Raw genomic sequence first — 15,604 nt, 5'->3', positions numbered from 1 at the left:
ATGCGGATCAAACAGTGTATGTATGCTGCTCCTAAAACACAAATAAAAATTTCCGGTTTGGAAGATTTCCTTATTTCCTCCACTAGGTAAATGCTACCTGATTCAGATGATAAGCTTTGCCCGTTTGTTATATCCAATACAAAATCTTCCATTTGTACTGAAGAATCTAAATATTAAAACATTAGTAAGAGATTATCCACATTTATATGGAAAGGTTGACGGCCACGTATATCTCGGTACTGTTTAATGGCAGACAAAACACAAGAATGGGTAGACCTCTCACATGTTCACTTATATAATCGAGTCTGTCTTTGGCTGTACATATGTGACTGGGCAAAGGGTTATAACAAATTTTCTAACACTTTGTTGAAATCTTCTATCTCCCCCCTTAACACCTTAACACGTTAGGGGTGATCCATGCTAAACAACCCGATTTGCCCTTAGGAATACGCAGCACGTTCTGTTTTAGGGACATGTTAGTGGTGTGGAAAGTGTTACGTGTACGATATGATTTCCCGATCTATTTTCATAGGATGTTGCTACTAACACAATATCCATGTTTATTAAATGTATTAACCCTTTCCCGCCGCAGCCATTTCTCGGATTTTCACTTTCGTTTTTTCCTCCCCACGTTCCTAAAACCATAAAGTTTTTATTTTTACATAAATATTGCCGTACTGTTTCTTGTGGGACCAGTTGAAGATTTTTATGACACCATTTATTGTACCATATAATGTAGTGGGCCACTCCATACTCCCTCAACCAACATTCACCATATATATATATATATATATATATATAGATAGACAAATGGATCCAGCAGCACCGGTATAGCGTGGGTGCAAGCCCAAAGGGATAGACCAGGATCCCAGTTATACAAAGAGCAAAAATCAGGCAGCACTCCGTTTATGAAGGTGAAAAAAAGAGGGTACTTTTATTGTCCCATAGGCAATGTTTCAGCTCCTTCCCCTGGAGCCTTTCTCAAGCCTTTCTCAAGCGTTTCGAAAGGCTCCAGGGGAAGGAGCTGAAACGTTGCCTATGGGACAATAAAAGTACCCTCTATTTTTCACCTTCATAAACGGAGTGCTGCCTGATTTTTGCTCTAATTATATATATATATATATATATATATATATATATATATATATATATATATAATGACAGGGATAGGGAAACAGACAAGTGAGCCCTAATCTACCCGCCACTCAGTCCCTGCCTACTTGCAACGACCCGCCCTAGGCGACGGGGTACAACTGGGCGACGGTCCCTACACTCAGTAAGTGCCCGACAGACAACCAGACAAGGAAACACAGAACAAAGGGAAACAGGGCAGTTGCACACGGCAACAACGTGAGCAACACGAGTAGTAAACGAACCGAGTCAAACCAGGAGAGTACGAGGAGCCAAACGCAGAGCAGGAGAGTAGTGAACAAGCCGAGTCAAACAAGGAGTGTACGAGGTACCAAACGCAGAGCAGAAGAGTAGTCCGTAAGCCAGGGTCAATACGAAACAGGGACAAGTAGTTCAAGAAGCTGCAGCAGGGCCAGGAAACCAACAGAGAAGAATCACAAGCAAAGGAGGAACAGGAAAGGCAGGTATAAATAGACAGAGGACGGGAGCTAGCTCCGTCTGGCCAGGCTGTGATAGGCTCTCCCACTCCTAAGCCTGCCATCCTGAGTGATGGAAGATGGAGTCAGTCTCACAGACATAGAAGCAGGTGCAGACTGATTACCTATGGGCGTGGATACAGAAGCTGTGTCTGGCAAATCCTTAACAATATATATATATATATATACATATATATATATATATATATATATATATATATATATATATATGGCAGATGTCGGGAGGGGGTTAAAAAGATGAGATTTAAAATGATTAAACACTTTTTCACAGTTATATGACTGCTATAGGGAGAAGGTTAGATACAGAATATGTATAATGTCCCATATATAGAGTTTTTTTATTCATATGCAGGTAATTACATATCTCATTAACTTGGCTTTGAATAAGAAAAATACTTTTTATCCATCAGATTTAATAATCTTTATCTATCGCTCCACAACTGTCTATTTCTATAATACGCCGTTTATTACAGCGTTCTGGAAATACATCAAATATCCTCCCATCAGAAGAAACAATGGAGGGAGGTTCTGGATTCAGAGCTGTTAGTGGAGGAAATAGCTTCTACATTTATTAGAGGATATTTTAGGATGAGGAAGATGGTAGTCTCAGGATCGTGGAGAGAGGTCGTGTTTCATCTTATACACAGAACATACTATACTTTAGATTCACCTTTAGAAAATATATCCCAGGTTATAGGAGAGAAGGTTCGAACTGTGGCCTCGCATGTTCTGATCTGTATCACAGATTTTGGGAAGAAGATATCATCTCTTTTATATTAAATTACAGCTAATAGAATAAAAGAGAACCCATGGCTTTATCTCTTTCATGAGGTTTCCTCAGTGACTCCAGCATCAGTATTATCTCAGGTCATAGTTCATATAGTGTTGCTGATGACAGAAAGAACATTATTAAAATAATGTATCTACCCACAACCACCGTTGTTAGATTTTTTTTAAGCTTAACATATGAAGTAATGACATGCAGACTTTGTGAGTTTCAACCTACTTCTCCTTGTGAGCTGCAATAGAAATAAAAGCCTTATAGTCAATAAGGTCACTCACAGCCGTTCTCTCCTTGACATTAAAGTAATCAATGATAAAACCTTCCCCAACTAGAGCTTTCCTGACAAAATCCTCATCATATGTGAAAATATGGAACTTGTCTTTCCCGACTATCAAAAAAGTTGCATCTAAACTCCCAATTAATATGAGGTGTCCCCCAGGTTTCAGCAACCTAGAGAACTTCCTCAGATATCTGATATAATCATCGTGATCTTTGCTCATAACATCCAGAAGACCAGTACTGATGACACAATCGACTGGTGGTAAGACCAGCGGGTCTGTCATATTCTCTTTCTCCGGGTCGCATTTCACAATATGTTGAATGGCTGATCTCACTTTTCCTTCTTTGTCCTCAAACTGCTCACTGGAAAATAAAAAAGAAAAGCAAAGTGATTGTCCCACAGTCAACATCAACATGGTGGCTCAGGACTTAGCACTGGACTATTGACTTGCAATACTAGATGTAAAGCTTGAAATCATGCAAGACTGATGCACCAAGTGTCAGGCTTATACTATAATTTTCAAGCATTCATTTATATGATACTGCCCCCTACAGATAAGAATATTTAACTGTGTGTAATAGAATTTTTAAGTTTGACTTAAGTATTAACAGAGCACACAGTTCTTTGAACCTCCTTTGTTGTATCAGGAGCAACAATCACAATGATGGTGGTTTCCTCTTGATATTTGGACAAATACGTCACCTGTTTTCTTCTTTCTCTTGAAGAAGTGTTGATGTGTGGCCCCAATAAAATGCTCCCGTACGTTCGTCCACCCATCTCTTCAGTTCCATGATGCATCTGTTATTGGCCTTCAGGACTATGATGTTTTTGAAGAACTCACAGGCTGAATATAGATGATGAATGAAGGATCCAGGACTGAGGTCAATCAAGATGTCTCCATTAATATGACCTGTAGAAAAAAATTCTGAATAGTGAATCATCCAATACGTTAAACCCTCACAGATTATTTGAATAAACAAGGACATATGTCTGTATCACTTCTAGCAAACTATGTAAATATTGGATTTCCAATAGCCAAAAATAAAACAACAGGTAAACTAATATTTAAATATTTTATAGGGAGAGATTTGTTTATATTTATTTCATACTTCTCACTAGTACATTAAGAACAGTCTCACCAAAGTTATATTTATTAAGTTAGAAGACTAGGAAGGAGAAGGAAGGCTCATGGGACAGTAAGTAGAACCATCCAAAAGTCTTCAATTGAATATTAACCCCTTAATGACCAGGCCATTTTGCACGTTAATGATCAAGGATTATTTTTTGATTTTTCATGGTCGCATTCCAAGATTTGTAACTTTTTTTTTATTCCGTCGACATAGCCGTATAAGGGCTTGTTTTTTGTGGGACGAGTTGTATTTTGTAATTGCACCATTTTTAGATGCTTATAATATATTGATTAACTTTTATTAACTTTATTTTAGGAGAGAATTGAAAATAAGCAGCTATTCCAGCATTGATTTTCACGTTATAAATTTACGCCGTTTACTATGCAGCGTAAATAACATGTTAACTTTATTCTATGGGTCGGCACGATTACGGGGATACCAAATATGTAAAGGTTTTATATGTTTTTTTCTACCTTTGCACAATAAAAAGCCTTTTAGAAAAAAATTACTTGTTTTTGCATCGCCGCATTCCGAGACATAATTTTTTTATTTTTCCGTCAATGTGGCCGTATGTGAGCTTGATTTTTGCGAGCCAATGTGTAGTTTTCATTAGTACTATTTTGGGATATATAGGAATTATAGATTAATTTTTAATTAATTTTTTATGGGGGGAATGGGAGAAAAGAGAGAATTTTGCCGTTGTTTTTTGCGTTCTATTTGGACGCCGTTCATCCGGCGATTTAATTAATGTGTTCATTTTATTGTTCAAGTTGTTACAATCGCGACTAAACCATATATGTGTATGTGTTATTTGTTTTGACACTTTTACTAAATAAAACCACTTTTTTGGCAAAAAAAGTAGTTTTATTTGATTTTCACTGTAATTTATTTGTATTTTTTTTTCACAAACTTTATTTAACTGATTTACATTTTTTTTTTTAGTCCCACCAGGGGACTTCACTATGCGATCTATCGATCGCATATATAATGCTTTGGTATACTTAGTATACCAAAGCATTATTGCCTGTCAGTGTAAAACTGACAGGCAATATATTAGGTCATGCCTCCCCCATGGCCTAACAGGCATTTGCTGAAGGCAGACCTGGGGGTCTTTGTTAGGCCCCCGGCTGCCATGGAAACCCAACGGCGACCCGGCGATTTCTTTGCGGGGGCGCCGATGGGGTGACAGAGGGAGCTCCCTCCCTCTGTCAAATACATTAGATGTCGCTGTCACTATTGACAGCAGCATTTAATGGGTTAAACTGCCGGAATCGGAGCCCGCTTCGATTCCAGCAGTTGCAGCAGGAGCCTGACTGTGTATAACAGCCGTGCTCCTGCCGCTGATCGCGTGGGTACAGTGTCAGTACCTGCTCCATCACAGGACGGATATATCCGTCCTCCTGAGCGAACTAGCAGCTGCAGAGGACGGATATGTCCGTCCTTCGGCATTAAGAGGTTAAGGTGAGGTGCTCATCTGATGGGATAATATATAATTTACCCTATGTATCCTCAATAACCAGGGGTGTAGCTGCTCATCTGGAAATAGGAGTAAGCAAACATGGGGCGCTCCTGTGTAATATAGTCCATACAAACAAAAGTATGGTAGACCCACCTGACTGGATAGCATATTCTAAGACAACACACTAGTAACGCAGAAATCCTAATAAGGTGTCCCAAAGGAATATATAGGTTCAGATCTTCAATTAAACTCATTATGCAGTCTCAGAAATCCTAGGAGTAGACATTATTGTATTGAAATCATTTTTTAGAAAATAAAGTCTATTCTTTAAGAATTTATGAGCTTCATTTTGGTTCCTTCAGTGTTATTGAGGAATCATATCTAGAGTTTCACTAATGACACCTGTGGTTTCTGATTTCTAGACTATACTACATAGGTGCGCCTTCTGTTAGCTTTTTCTACACATTTTTTCTGGATCTACCCTATGATGACATTTTGCCCCTTTTAGTATTTGAGTTCTTGTGATGTGACTGGACCTGACCCTGTGTAGAATCTCCCAATTAATAAACCTGCTGAGCTGTCATTCATGTGCTGTCTAATGTGACAAACAAAGTGGCATCTCGATCACAATATGACAACATCCTATAAATATGAGAATAATGATTTTTTTTTAATTATTTCTGCCATTAGTGGAACCTGAGAAGAAAATGATTGTCGGTGCATTTAGTTTCCAAGTATGGATATTTTTTATTAAACCGCAATAACATAGTTGGAAGAAGTCAGAAAATGACAGTAGCGCAAATTGTCAGATAACAGCAGATTTAACTTCCTAAGCCACCATGACACACTTTTACATCATGGAGAGCCTTAAGTAAAGACACCATGACATACAGGTACATCATGGTCATCGCGCAGGTAGGGGATCTGTGCCTATGTGATCAGCAGCCGGAGCCCGGAGGTGGTTGACTGCCGGGCTCCTGCTGTAATGACCGAGGTCAGAAAAACTTCTGATCCCAACCTTTAACTCATCGATGTCCCTAATTATTCCAAAGAATTATACCAGGCACCCCCACATTCGTTTAAACATATTAATTATATTGTACTGCGCATTGCATAAAAAAAACTGTGACATATTTTCCTTTTTAACCCATCTCCCTCTGAATAAAAGTTATTCAATAAAAAATATGCACCCCAAAGAAGGTACAATAAAAACCAAAACTCCACTGAGAATAAATAATCCATCATACAGCTATGTTGATGTTCTAAACACCATCAGAAACACAAAAAATGACAGAAATTCTTTTTTTTTTTCTCGATTTTATCCTAACAAATGTACAAAGATAAACAAACGAATTGTATGAACCTCAAAATGGTGGCAATAATAACTACAACTCGTCCCGCAAAGACACAATCCATCATACAGCTACGTCGCCCGAAAAAAGTTATGCCTCTTAAAATACGGCAATGAAAATAAATAAATATATAGCTTGGTTTTGAAAGCGTAAAATAGGCCAGTCCTTAAGGGGTTAAGCAATGGTAATTTAGTTGCTCTTCATCATTCCCCAAAAGATTTGTAGGGTTTTGGAGAATACATAGTTAGGCTATGTGCACACACTTACTAAAAACATCTGAAAATATGGAGCTGTTTTCAAGGGACAACAGGTCCTGATTTTCAGCCATTTTTTTTAGCAACTTGCGTTTTTCGCGGCGTATTTTACGGCCGTTTTTTTAGCTGTTTTTCTATTGAGTCAATGAAAAAATGCTCCAAAAACGGCTCAAGAAGTGACATGCACTTCTTTTTCGTGGGTGTCTTTTTACGCGCCGTTTTTTATAAACGGGCGTGTAAAAAATGCTCCATCGGAAAAGAACGCCGTATTTCCCATTGCAATCAATGGGCAAATGTTTGTAGGCGTTCTGCTTCCGATTGTTCAGCCATTTTTTGGGACGTTTACGGACCGAAAAACGGCCAAAAGGCCAAAAATACCCCGTGTGAACATACCCTTAAAAACAATGGTTTTACTAAAACCTGAGACTTTATTTTTTTCAAAATATTCAATGACCAGGGCTTTACTCTGCTCCTTGGCATTTTCCAGATGACTGGGGCAATGTGGTCGCGTCCTCTGACCCCACACATACCCCAAAAAATTATAATTTGCTAAATTTATATTCAGTTGTTACAATTTTTTAAATCAATTAAACATACAATAATATACACATCAATGTATCTTAGGAGTAATAATATCAGGATACATACCCACTGCGAATATTTCTCTAAGATTTTCAATGATGAATTTCAAGGTGTCATCTCCAAAGACCATGTCAGGTTTATCTGAAAAGTAATCCTCCAGACATTGTCTGGAATCATAGCCATGTACATGATAGAGCTTATGGGGACTGGAATCCATCATCTACTCTTGTATCACAGACGGGGTGACTACCTCTAGACGGGGCACAAGGTCTTTATATAATTACCAGGATTCAATTTACAAAGTGTGTTACTAAGAATAACTTATCACATGATGACTTATTATATTCATGAGCCGGTCATGGGAACTTGTGTTATAATAAATTCATTTAGAGAAATAATGATCTTTAAAGAAACAAATCTATTTTATTGTTAAAGCGACAATGAGACAAAGAAAAAATAACAAGAAACTTGCCGTTTTGTCAGTTTGTAATCGATTATCAAAAAAAGTGTATGATCAATCATGAAATAGTGGTTTAAAGGGGTTGTCCATTTTATAAAACCCATCTTAATATACCATATTAGGAACCCCTTTAAGGGCGGGTTCACACATAGCGGAATTTCACTTAAATTCCGCTGCGGACACTCCGCAGCGTTAATCCGCAGCGGAGCCGTTTCTCCATTGACTTTCACTTTAATTTAGCAGTGTTCGTTTACACGATGCGTACAATTCCGCTGCGGAGCATAGGCTGCGGAGCGGAATTTGGTGTCCGCAGCATGCTCTGTCTGTTGCGGAGCAGTGGCGGACTGGTTGCGGACTCATGGCGGAATTTCTCCATTGACTTCAATGGAGAGTCAAAATTCCGCAATGAAGTCCGCAGATCTTATGTGTGCTGCGGAGCGTATTGTTTTTACTACCATGACATTTCTTCATTCTGGCTGGACCTATGTATTTCTAGGTCTACAGCCAGACTGAGGAAGTCAATGGGGCTCCCGTAATGACGGGAGCGTTGCTAGGAGACGTCTGTAAATAGTCACTGTCCAGGGTGCTGAAAGAGTTACGCGATCGGCAGTAACTGTTTCTGCACCCGGGACAGTGACTACCGATCTCAATATACATGTATCTGTAAAAAAAAATATAAGTTCATACTTACCGAGAACTCCCTGCGTCTGTCTACAGTCCGGCCTCCCAGGATGACGTTTCAGTGTAAGTGACGGCTGCAGCCAATCACAGGCCAAGCACAGGCTGCAGCGGTCACATGGACTGGAGCGTCATCCAGGGAGGTCGGGCCGGATGCCGAAAGAGGGACGCGTCACCAAGACAACGGGCGGTAAGTATGAATTTCTTTGACTTTCACTAGGGAAAGTGCTGTCCCTTCTCTCTATCCTGCACTGAATAGGGAGAAGAGAAGCACTTTTCCTGCAGTCCGCAGCGGCCAGTCCGCATCAATTTTCTGCACATTTTGTGCAGATCCGCTGCAGAATCTGCAACGCAGATTCTGTGCGGCATTGATGCGGACAGTTGCGGAGGAATTCCGCCATGTGTGGTCATGCCCTAACTCTGAAGTAAAGGGATTATACCATTAATCATTTTCATACCAACAGTACAGAAATTCTGTTAATGGCTGTTATAAAGTAATTTGTATTGTTTCCAGCGTAAAAAAAAACCAATACCTTTCTCATCTTTTTATTTTTTGCTTCCCTGTGTCCCTCTTGGTGCTGCTGCTATTCTGTGCTGCTGGGGACAGGGTCTGAGCAGAATCAACTTTCTTCCCCCTCTGACCGCTGTTAATATAGTCCTTTCTTACTTTCCCTGCAGTGAGGTAACATGGGATGCAGAGTAGTGAAGACATATAGTGTGTGACACAGTGGCGTAGCGATAGGGGTCGCAATTGCCCACGGCCCCCCACACCACACCTATTTACATACTATAGTAACTGGGGCCTATGTAATAAACTACATGGGCCCCTGTTACTATAGTAACAATATATCTACTCTCCGTGTTCCAGGCGCCTCACTGGTCCTGACGTCTTTAGCTAATGGAGTGTTTGTATTGGAGCTATTGCCCCTGACATTTTAAGACCTTAGCAATGCCCCTTGCTGCTATTGCTGCATCGTTGGGTCATTTAGGAGGACCGTCGGCCATGAAGAGAATTTGGGGGGGCCCAAGAAGAATTTTTGCGTCCAGGCACATGAATCTTTAGCTACACCTCTGGTGTGACATCCATAGTATGCACTCCCTTAGAAACCATAGAAAACATAATAAAATAAAAGCATAAAGACTGAGTGGATATGTGCAGGGTTCATATCTGCTGTCAGGATGCAGAGTTTACAGTCCTAACAAGCTGAGAAGATGCTATACTCCCATACTACTGTAGAGTCTCTGCTCCTTACCTGACAAGCGGGGCAGGAAGCTTTTTCTATAGGCTGAGACCTGGCTGTTGGGAGGGTGACTGACCATACTTGTCCACCAGCACTCAGCTTATTAGGTCTTCCTCCTCATTGCTATACACTTTAAACACCAGGTTGCACCACACTATGAGTATACCTTACGACATGCCCGTTCTTTGTGCGTATTTCGCGAATCACGCACCAATTGAAGTCAATTGGTGCGTGAAAATCACGCGCACCACACGGAAGAACTACCGTGGGACGCGCGTGATTCGCACAACAGCAGGGAAAAGTATGAATGAAAACAGAAAAGCACCACGTGTTTTTCTGTTTACAAACATACAAACAGAGTGTCATAATGATGGCGGCTGCGCGAAAAGCACGCAGCCGCGCATCTTATGGTGATAACACACGGAGCTGTTAAGTGCCTTTAGCGCACGCAAAACGCCGCATTTATTGTGTGAATCCAGCCTGAAAGTAAATGTCATAACTCTTCATTGTTTTTTGTTTCTTTTTTTGTAACATGAATCAAGTGACCCATGCAACAAGGACCATAATTCAGAGTGAATAGCCCATTTAAGAATTGATTTTGAACTGCACTGACGTGACCACAATTTAAAGGAACACGAATCAGAAAGAACTATACGTTCCTAATATAATCTATAATCGTAATAGATGTAACATTGTTATAAAACTTTGCAATAATACTTTAAATCAAATAAGAAAAAAAATTGGTGCAGCAAGAGAGAGTAAAACTGCAACAAAAAAGTAAAAATCAAACGGTAACCAGTTTTGTGGTTTATCAATGCAATCCTCTATGATATCCTGTACCCCGCTCTGTGTAGTTTGGTTATAAGTAGTATGGCTGGGCACTCCGTGTTGTCTGGGTGCAGATGATGTGGATGGGCGGATTATATTTTCATACTTCATATAGCGTACAAAATCAATATAAAACCCAACGTTCTGAACCATAGAGGAGATATGAAATTTTTTAAATTAAATTTAAATAAATTAAAAACAAAATTAAAAATAGATATTAGCTTCACCGCATGGTATAACATGAATAAAATAGATTTGTATAGTGTACTCGACACAAAAGATACAAATTAACAAAATTCTCTTTAAATGCCCCGGGTAAATATCATCTGCAGATATTGAAAATGTATAATGTAGGTTATCTATACGATCTATACGATCACTCACAAGGACGTATGCATAAATAACCTTGAACCGAGAATAGTTCAATAGGCAGGGAGGTTTATACTATATTTTGAATTTAGTAAGGTCAGAATTAAGGGCTCATACACACTGCAGAGTCCTGTGCACGGAGATTATGCGGCAGCACACAGAGGCTGGAACTCTCCCTAGTACGTGGCCATACAGTATATGTGTGCTGCCGTATGTACGGAGATATTCTCCCCTAGTAGCAATGCCTTCTTATACCTCCATACAACCTTCGTATACCTCCATATGAAAGAGAGGTAGAGTAGAGGCCCTATAACGGTACCGTACAAAACAGAGCCATAACACAGAACTCCCATGTGCATGATCCCTAAGTATGAGAAATGTCACGATAAGTGTTACTAATATTTTTTTGTCAATTCATTTTAACTATCTGTGTCTTAGACTCAAGAGCAATCTAAGGTTTATTATTATAAGATTCTTTTACATGGGAGTACTGTATTATGGTTCTGTTTTGTATAGCAGACAAATAACAATGATCTCCTCAAGGAAAGCCCACAGTTATATGTTATATGTTTATCTTTATCACAATGTTATTATAATGCAAATATCCAGAAGCCGCATAATACCCCATGATGTCCCAGATGATCACACTAGTCCCGGCACTATTATCAGTACAAGGAAAGATTCCAAAAACAAAGTGGCTATAAGAACAAATAACCAATTGCTTAATGGGGTTTTCCCATGAGGGACATTTATGACATGTCCACAGGATATTCCAAAAAATAAAGTATTTGAAGCAGCACAAATCCCGATATCAGGAGCGATGTCACGCTGTAAAATCAGACAAACCCAGTCTGATGCAATGTAATCCTCAGAAAAAGCATGGTTGAACAGCAGCACACGTCTCCCAAATTTCCATTAATATATTATTTTTTTGGTCAAACATCCAGTAAAAAAAAAAATCGCAATTTTTTTACTGGTTGTTTGACCAATAAAAGAATATATTGATTGCAATTTGGGAGACGTGTGCTGCTGTTCAACCATGCTTTTTCTGATGTCCACAGAATATGTCACAAATGTTAGATTGATGGGGGTCCCACTACTGGAACCCGCACCTATTTCTAGAACGGTGCCACTAAACCCTGTGCTACCTCTTTCTGTTTCGGCTGATTTCCGACTTTAAAGGCAAAAACAGCTTAGTTCGCTAAACTATGCTGTTTCTGTAGCTTCATAGAACTGTACAGTAGTTATGGAAACAGCGTAGCTCACATGCTACATTAGTTCCGTAACTGCCATTTACTACTATAACAGTTACGAAAACAGCGTATTCGCTGTTTCCATAACTCCCGACCATGTAATCAGTAAGTGGCCAGGAGTCAGCGTGAGCACAAAAATCTAGAAAGGGGTTTAAGGGGCCCCGTTCTAGATAAAAGTGCGTGTCCCAGAGGTGGGACCCGTATCTATCTGACAATTATGACATATCCTTTGGATATGTCATAAATGTCCCTCATGGGAAACCCCTTTAACATAAAATTCAGTGTAAAATCATATTCTATTTAAATTGTGATTATGTGCAAGATGTTTATACTAAAGGGGTTCTCCGGTTTGGACAATTCCTACTGGTTAAAAAGGTTCCTTGATAATAAATAGATCAGATTGCGCATTTGCTGAAACCCTAGCGATCTGCTGTAATCTTTGGTGAAACCTGGAAGTGTTCAATTTTCCTGCAGCGCCACCACTGGGGAAATTGACAGATTCGGGTTTCAGTGCAAGATACAGCTTCTATGTATCCAGGATACATAGAAGCTGTATCTCAAATATGAAAACAAAAATGTATAATGAAAAACAAATAAAAATTTGCTATGAACACTATAATACATTGTTTTAGTAAAAAAAATAAGCAAAAAGTCTTTAAAAGGTTTCCATATCTATTAACATATAAACTAATGACATGAAGACTTTGCAAGATTCAACCTACTTCTCCTTGTGAGCTGCAATGAATATGAAGGCCTTATAGTCATTAATGTCACTTGCAGCCGTTCTCTCCTTGACCTTACAGTAATCAATGATAAAACCTTCTCCAACTAAAGCTTTCCTGATGAAATCCTCATCATATGTGAAATATTGACCTTGTCTTACCTCACTGTGAAATATTTTGTATCTAAAACCGCAATTATTATAAGGTGTAAAATAAAAAAAAACACGGACAGTGATTGTCCCACAGTCAACAACAACACGGTGGCTCAGGACTTAGCACTGGACTATTGACTTACAATACTAAAGCTTAAAATTATTCAAGACTGTTGCACCAAGTATCAAGCTTATACTGCACCTTACCAGCAATAACTTATATAACACCGCCCCTATGGAAAGATTCTTTAACTAAGAGGGTGATCGACTTTTTACATCTGATTCGACTTTTTACTGAGTAAGCATTTCCCAGGTCTTTACCCACCCTTCAAGCACACATCCCTGGCCCTTTATACGGCTGCAAATCACAAATCCGCAAAACACGGACCGCACACGGGTGGCTTCTGCGTGTGGTGCGTAGTTTTAACGGACCAATGAATATAATGACTGAGATTGATCCGCAAAAATGGACAGGAATAGGACCTGTTCTATAATTTGCAGAACAGACAAACGGATCTGTAAAAAAAACGGATGTGTGCATGGCTCCATAGAAATGAATGGGTCAGTGTGCTATCCATTAAAAAAACGGATAGCACTCCTAATAATATCAATAAAGTGTGTGTGAGGCCTTATACTTGTTGCATCAAGAGAGACAATGACAATGGTTTTCCCTTAAATCTGCACAAATACGACATTTGATGTACAGATATATCATAGCCATGAAGGGGAAGTATGCAGCGGGTTAAGTCCATACTCAGCAGATGTCTTACTAAAGGCCCCAAGGTTTGCACTCTTTGAGCTGCTATTAAGTCCTCAGGCAGGGTTTAATGGGAGCCGGTAGAAATCACCATATATATTTATATCGTACGAACAATTCAAGGAATGCTTGTTTAAGTTCCCTAGAAAAATAGTTTTTTCCATATACAAAAAAATAAAAAGTAAAAAAATAAACTTTTTTTCCATTTCCCCCCTAAAGTAATGTTAAAAAAAAAGAACATAATTAGTAACAGAATTGCTGTTTTTTTTGTCAGCTTGCCTACCACAAAAAAAGAATAAAAAGTTTTTAGAAAGTTGCATGTACACCAAAATGGTACCAATCATAAGAAAAATAAAATGTTATGGTCTCAGAATATTGCAACACAAAACAAGTAAAACATAAAATAGAACAATATAAATTTAGTATCGCCGTAATTGTATTGCGCTTAAGTCTCAGCAAATTTATAGTTCGAGGGGCCTGTATCTCATCATATGGTGTATAAAGATTTGTACTTGATTAAATATGTAATAAGGCAAGTAGACTATTAGTTACACTAGCAAAAGGACAACCAATGACTTCTCCTATTACAAATATGAGAGACACTGAGGATTTCCTTGTTTTTTTCATACAAAACAAATCATGAATCTCTTTACCCAATTTTTTAATTCACTATATACGAGCACGGTTATTGACCCAGTTTGAGGGGCTATGTTTCTGAATAAAATACTGTTACCTAGTCTCTCACCCAGAGGTGAATAATATAACTGAAAAAGGTACATGAAGGAAGTCCCCAGGTCCTGACATGTTCTCCTCAGAAATTTCATAAGATTCTATACCAGGAGTTAGTACTAATTCTACACAAGTTCTTTGATTATTTGCTAATAAGGAAAATATTTAGTGTCAGGTAGTACTGCAATTATTAAGGCAACCTGAAGAAGAATAAGTCCTGATTCCTAGCGAAATATATCACTTATTATTGTGAATGTTTCATTTATGTCCAAAATCTTAGTGGAGAGGCCCACGGGGATATCCAGGGCAGATCACGAATCACGACATATAATATATTCCCACTGTCCCTGGTGGCCAGAAGTATGTCCCACTGTCCTCAGGACGCAGATACAGTTGAACTCAATGCTGAAGCAGGGAACTGTCAGCTCCCTGCTTCAGCATTAGTTCAGAGAGAGCTCCTCCGCTCCCCGAGGACTCACCGGGCACAGCGCTACTTTAAGCCCTTGACGTCACTGTCCATATATGTCCAGATAGGTTGTCGAAAACCTACAGCCACTAATACACTGTTACGATATGAAAGTTATCACCCTAAACATGTAACCCAATCCTTACCATATGCTCAATTTTTAAGTTTAAGAAGAATTAATAGCAATGATGTGACATTTTATGAATAGGCAGATGAGATGAGAAAAAGACTGGAATTAAGGGGATATCCGTCAGAATTGGTAAGGGAAGCTCTGAACAAAGCAAGCAATAACAAACAGATATCTCTATTACAACACAACAAAAAGAGGAAAAAATGTATTGTTAAAGAGAACAAAAGGTTCATTCTATCCTTTGGCCATAGTCCAATGAGTGATGTGATCCAAATGAGCATTAGAAAAAATGGGCATCTAATTGAGAATGACCCATTACTTATGGAGGTCGCAGTTAGAAAACCAATAAT

At 39.0% G+C, this 15,604-nt stretch overlaps 1 protein-coding gene across 1 annotated transcript; it reads right to left on the bottom strand.

Moving 5' to 3' along the window:
- Window positions 1–2,630: 2,630 nt before the first annotated feature.
- LOC142662485 (nicotinamide N-methyltransferase-like) lies at window positions 2,631–7,755 on the bottom strand. Its single transcript, XM_075840692.1, has 3 exons — window positions 7,536–7,755; window positions 3,395–3,602; window positions 2,631–3,054 (listed from the first exon to the last, which is right to left on the bottom strand). The coding sequence occupies exons 1-3, from the start codon at window positions 7,687–7,689 to the stop codon at window positions 2,631–2,633; spliced, it is 786 nt and encodes a 261-aa protein (XP_075696807.1). The 5' UTR covers window positions 7,690–7,755.
- Window positions 7,756–15,604: the final 7,849 nt, after the last annotated feature.

This window comes from Rhinoderma darwinii, chromosome 10, assembly GCF_050947455.1.
Source record: "Rhinoderma darwinii isolate aRhiDar2 chromosome 10, aRhiDar2.hap1, whole genome shotgun sequence".
NCBI lineage: Eukaryota > Metazoa > Chordata > Amphibia > Anura > Rhinodermatidae > Rhinoderma > Rhinoderma darwinii.
This window is presented reverse-complemented; position numbering and strand designations above follow the sequence as displayed.

Coding starts and splice junctions, on each gene's coding strand:
- LOC142662485 (XM_075840692.1), bottom strand. CDS start 7,689: ATGATGGATTCCAGTCCCCATAAGCTCTATCATGTACATGGCTATGAT. Junction 3,603..7,535: donor TAGAGAAATATTCGCAGTGG/GTATGTATCCTG, acceptor TTTTTTCTACAG/GTCATATTAATGGAGACATC. Junction 3,055..3,394: donor CAAGAGAAAGAAGAAAACAG/GTGACGTATTTG, acceptor TTTATTTTCCAG/TGAGCAGTTTGAGGACAAAG.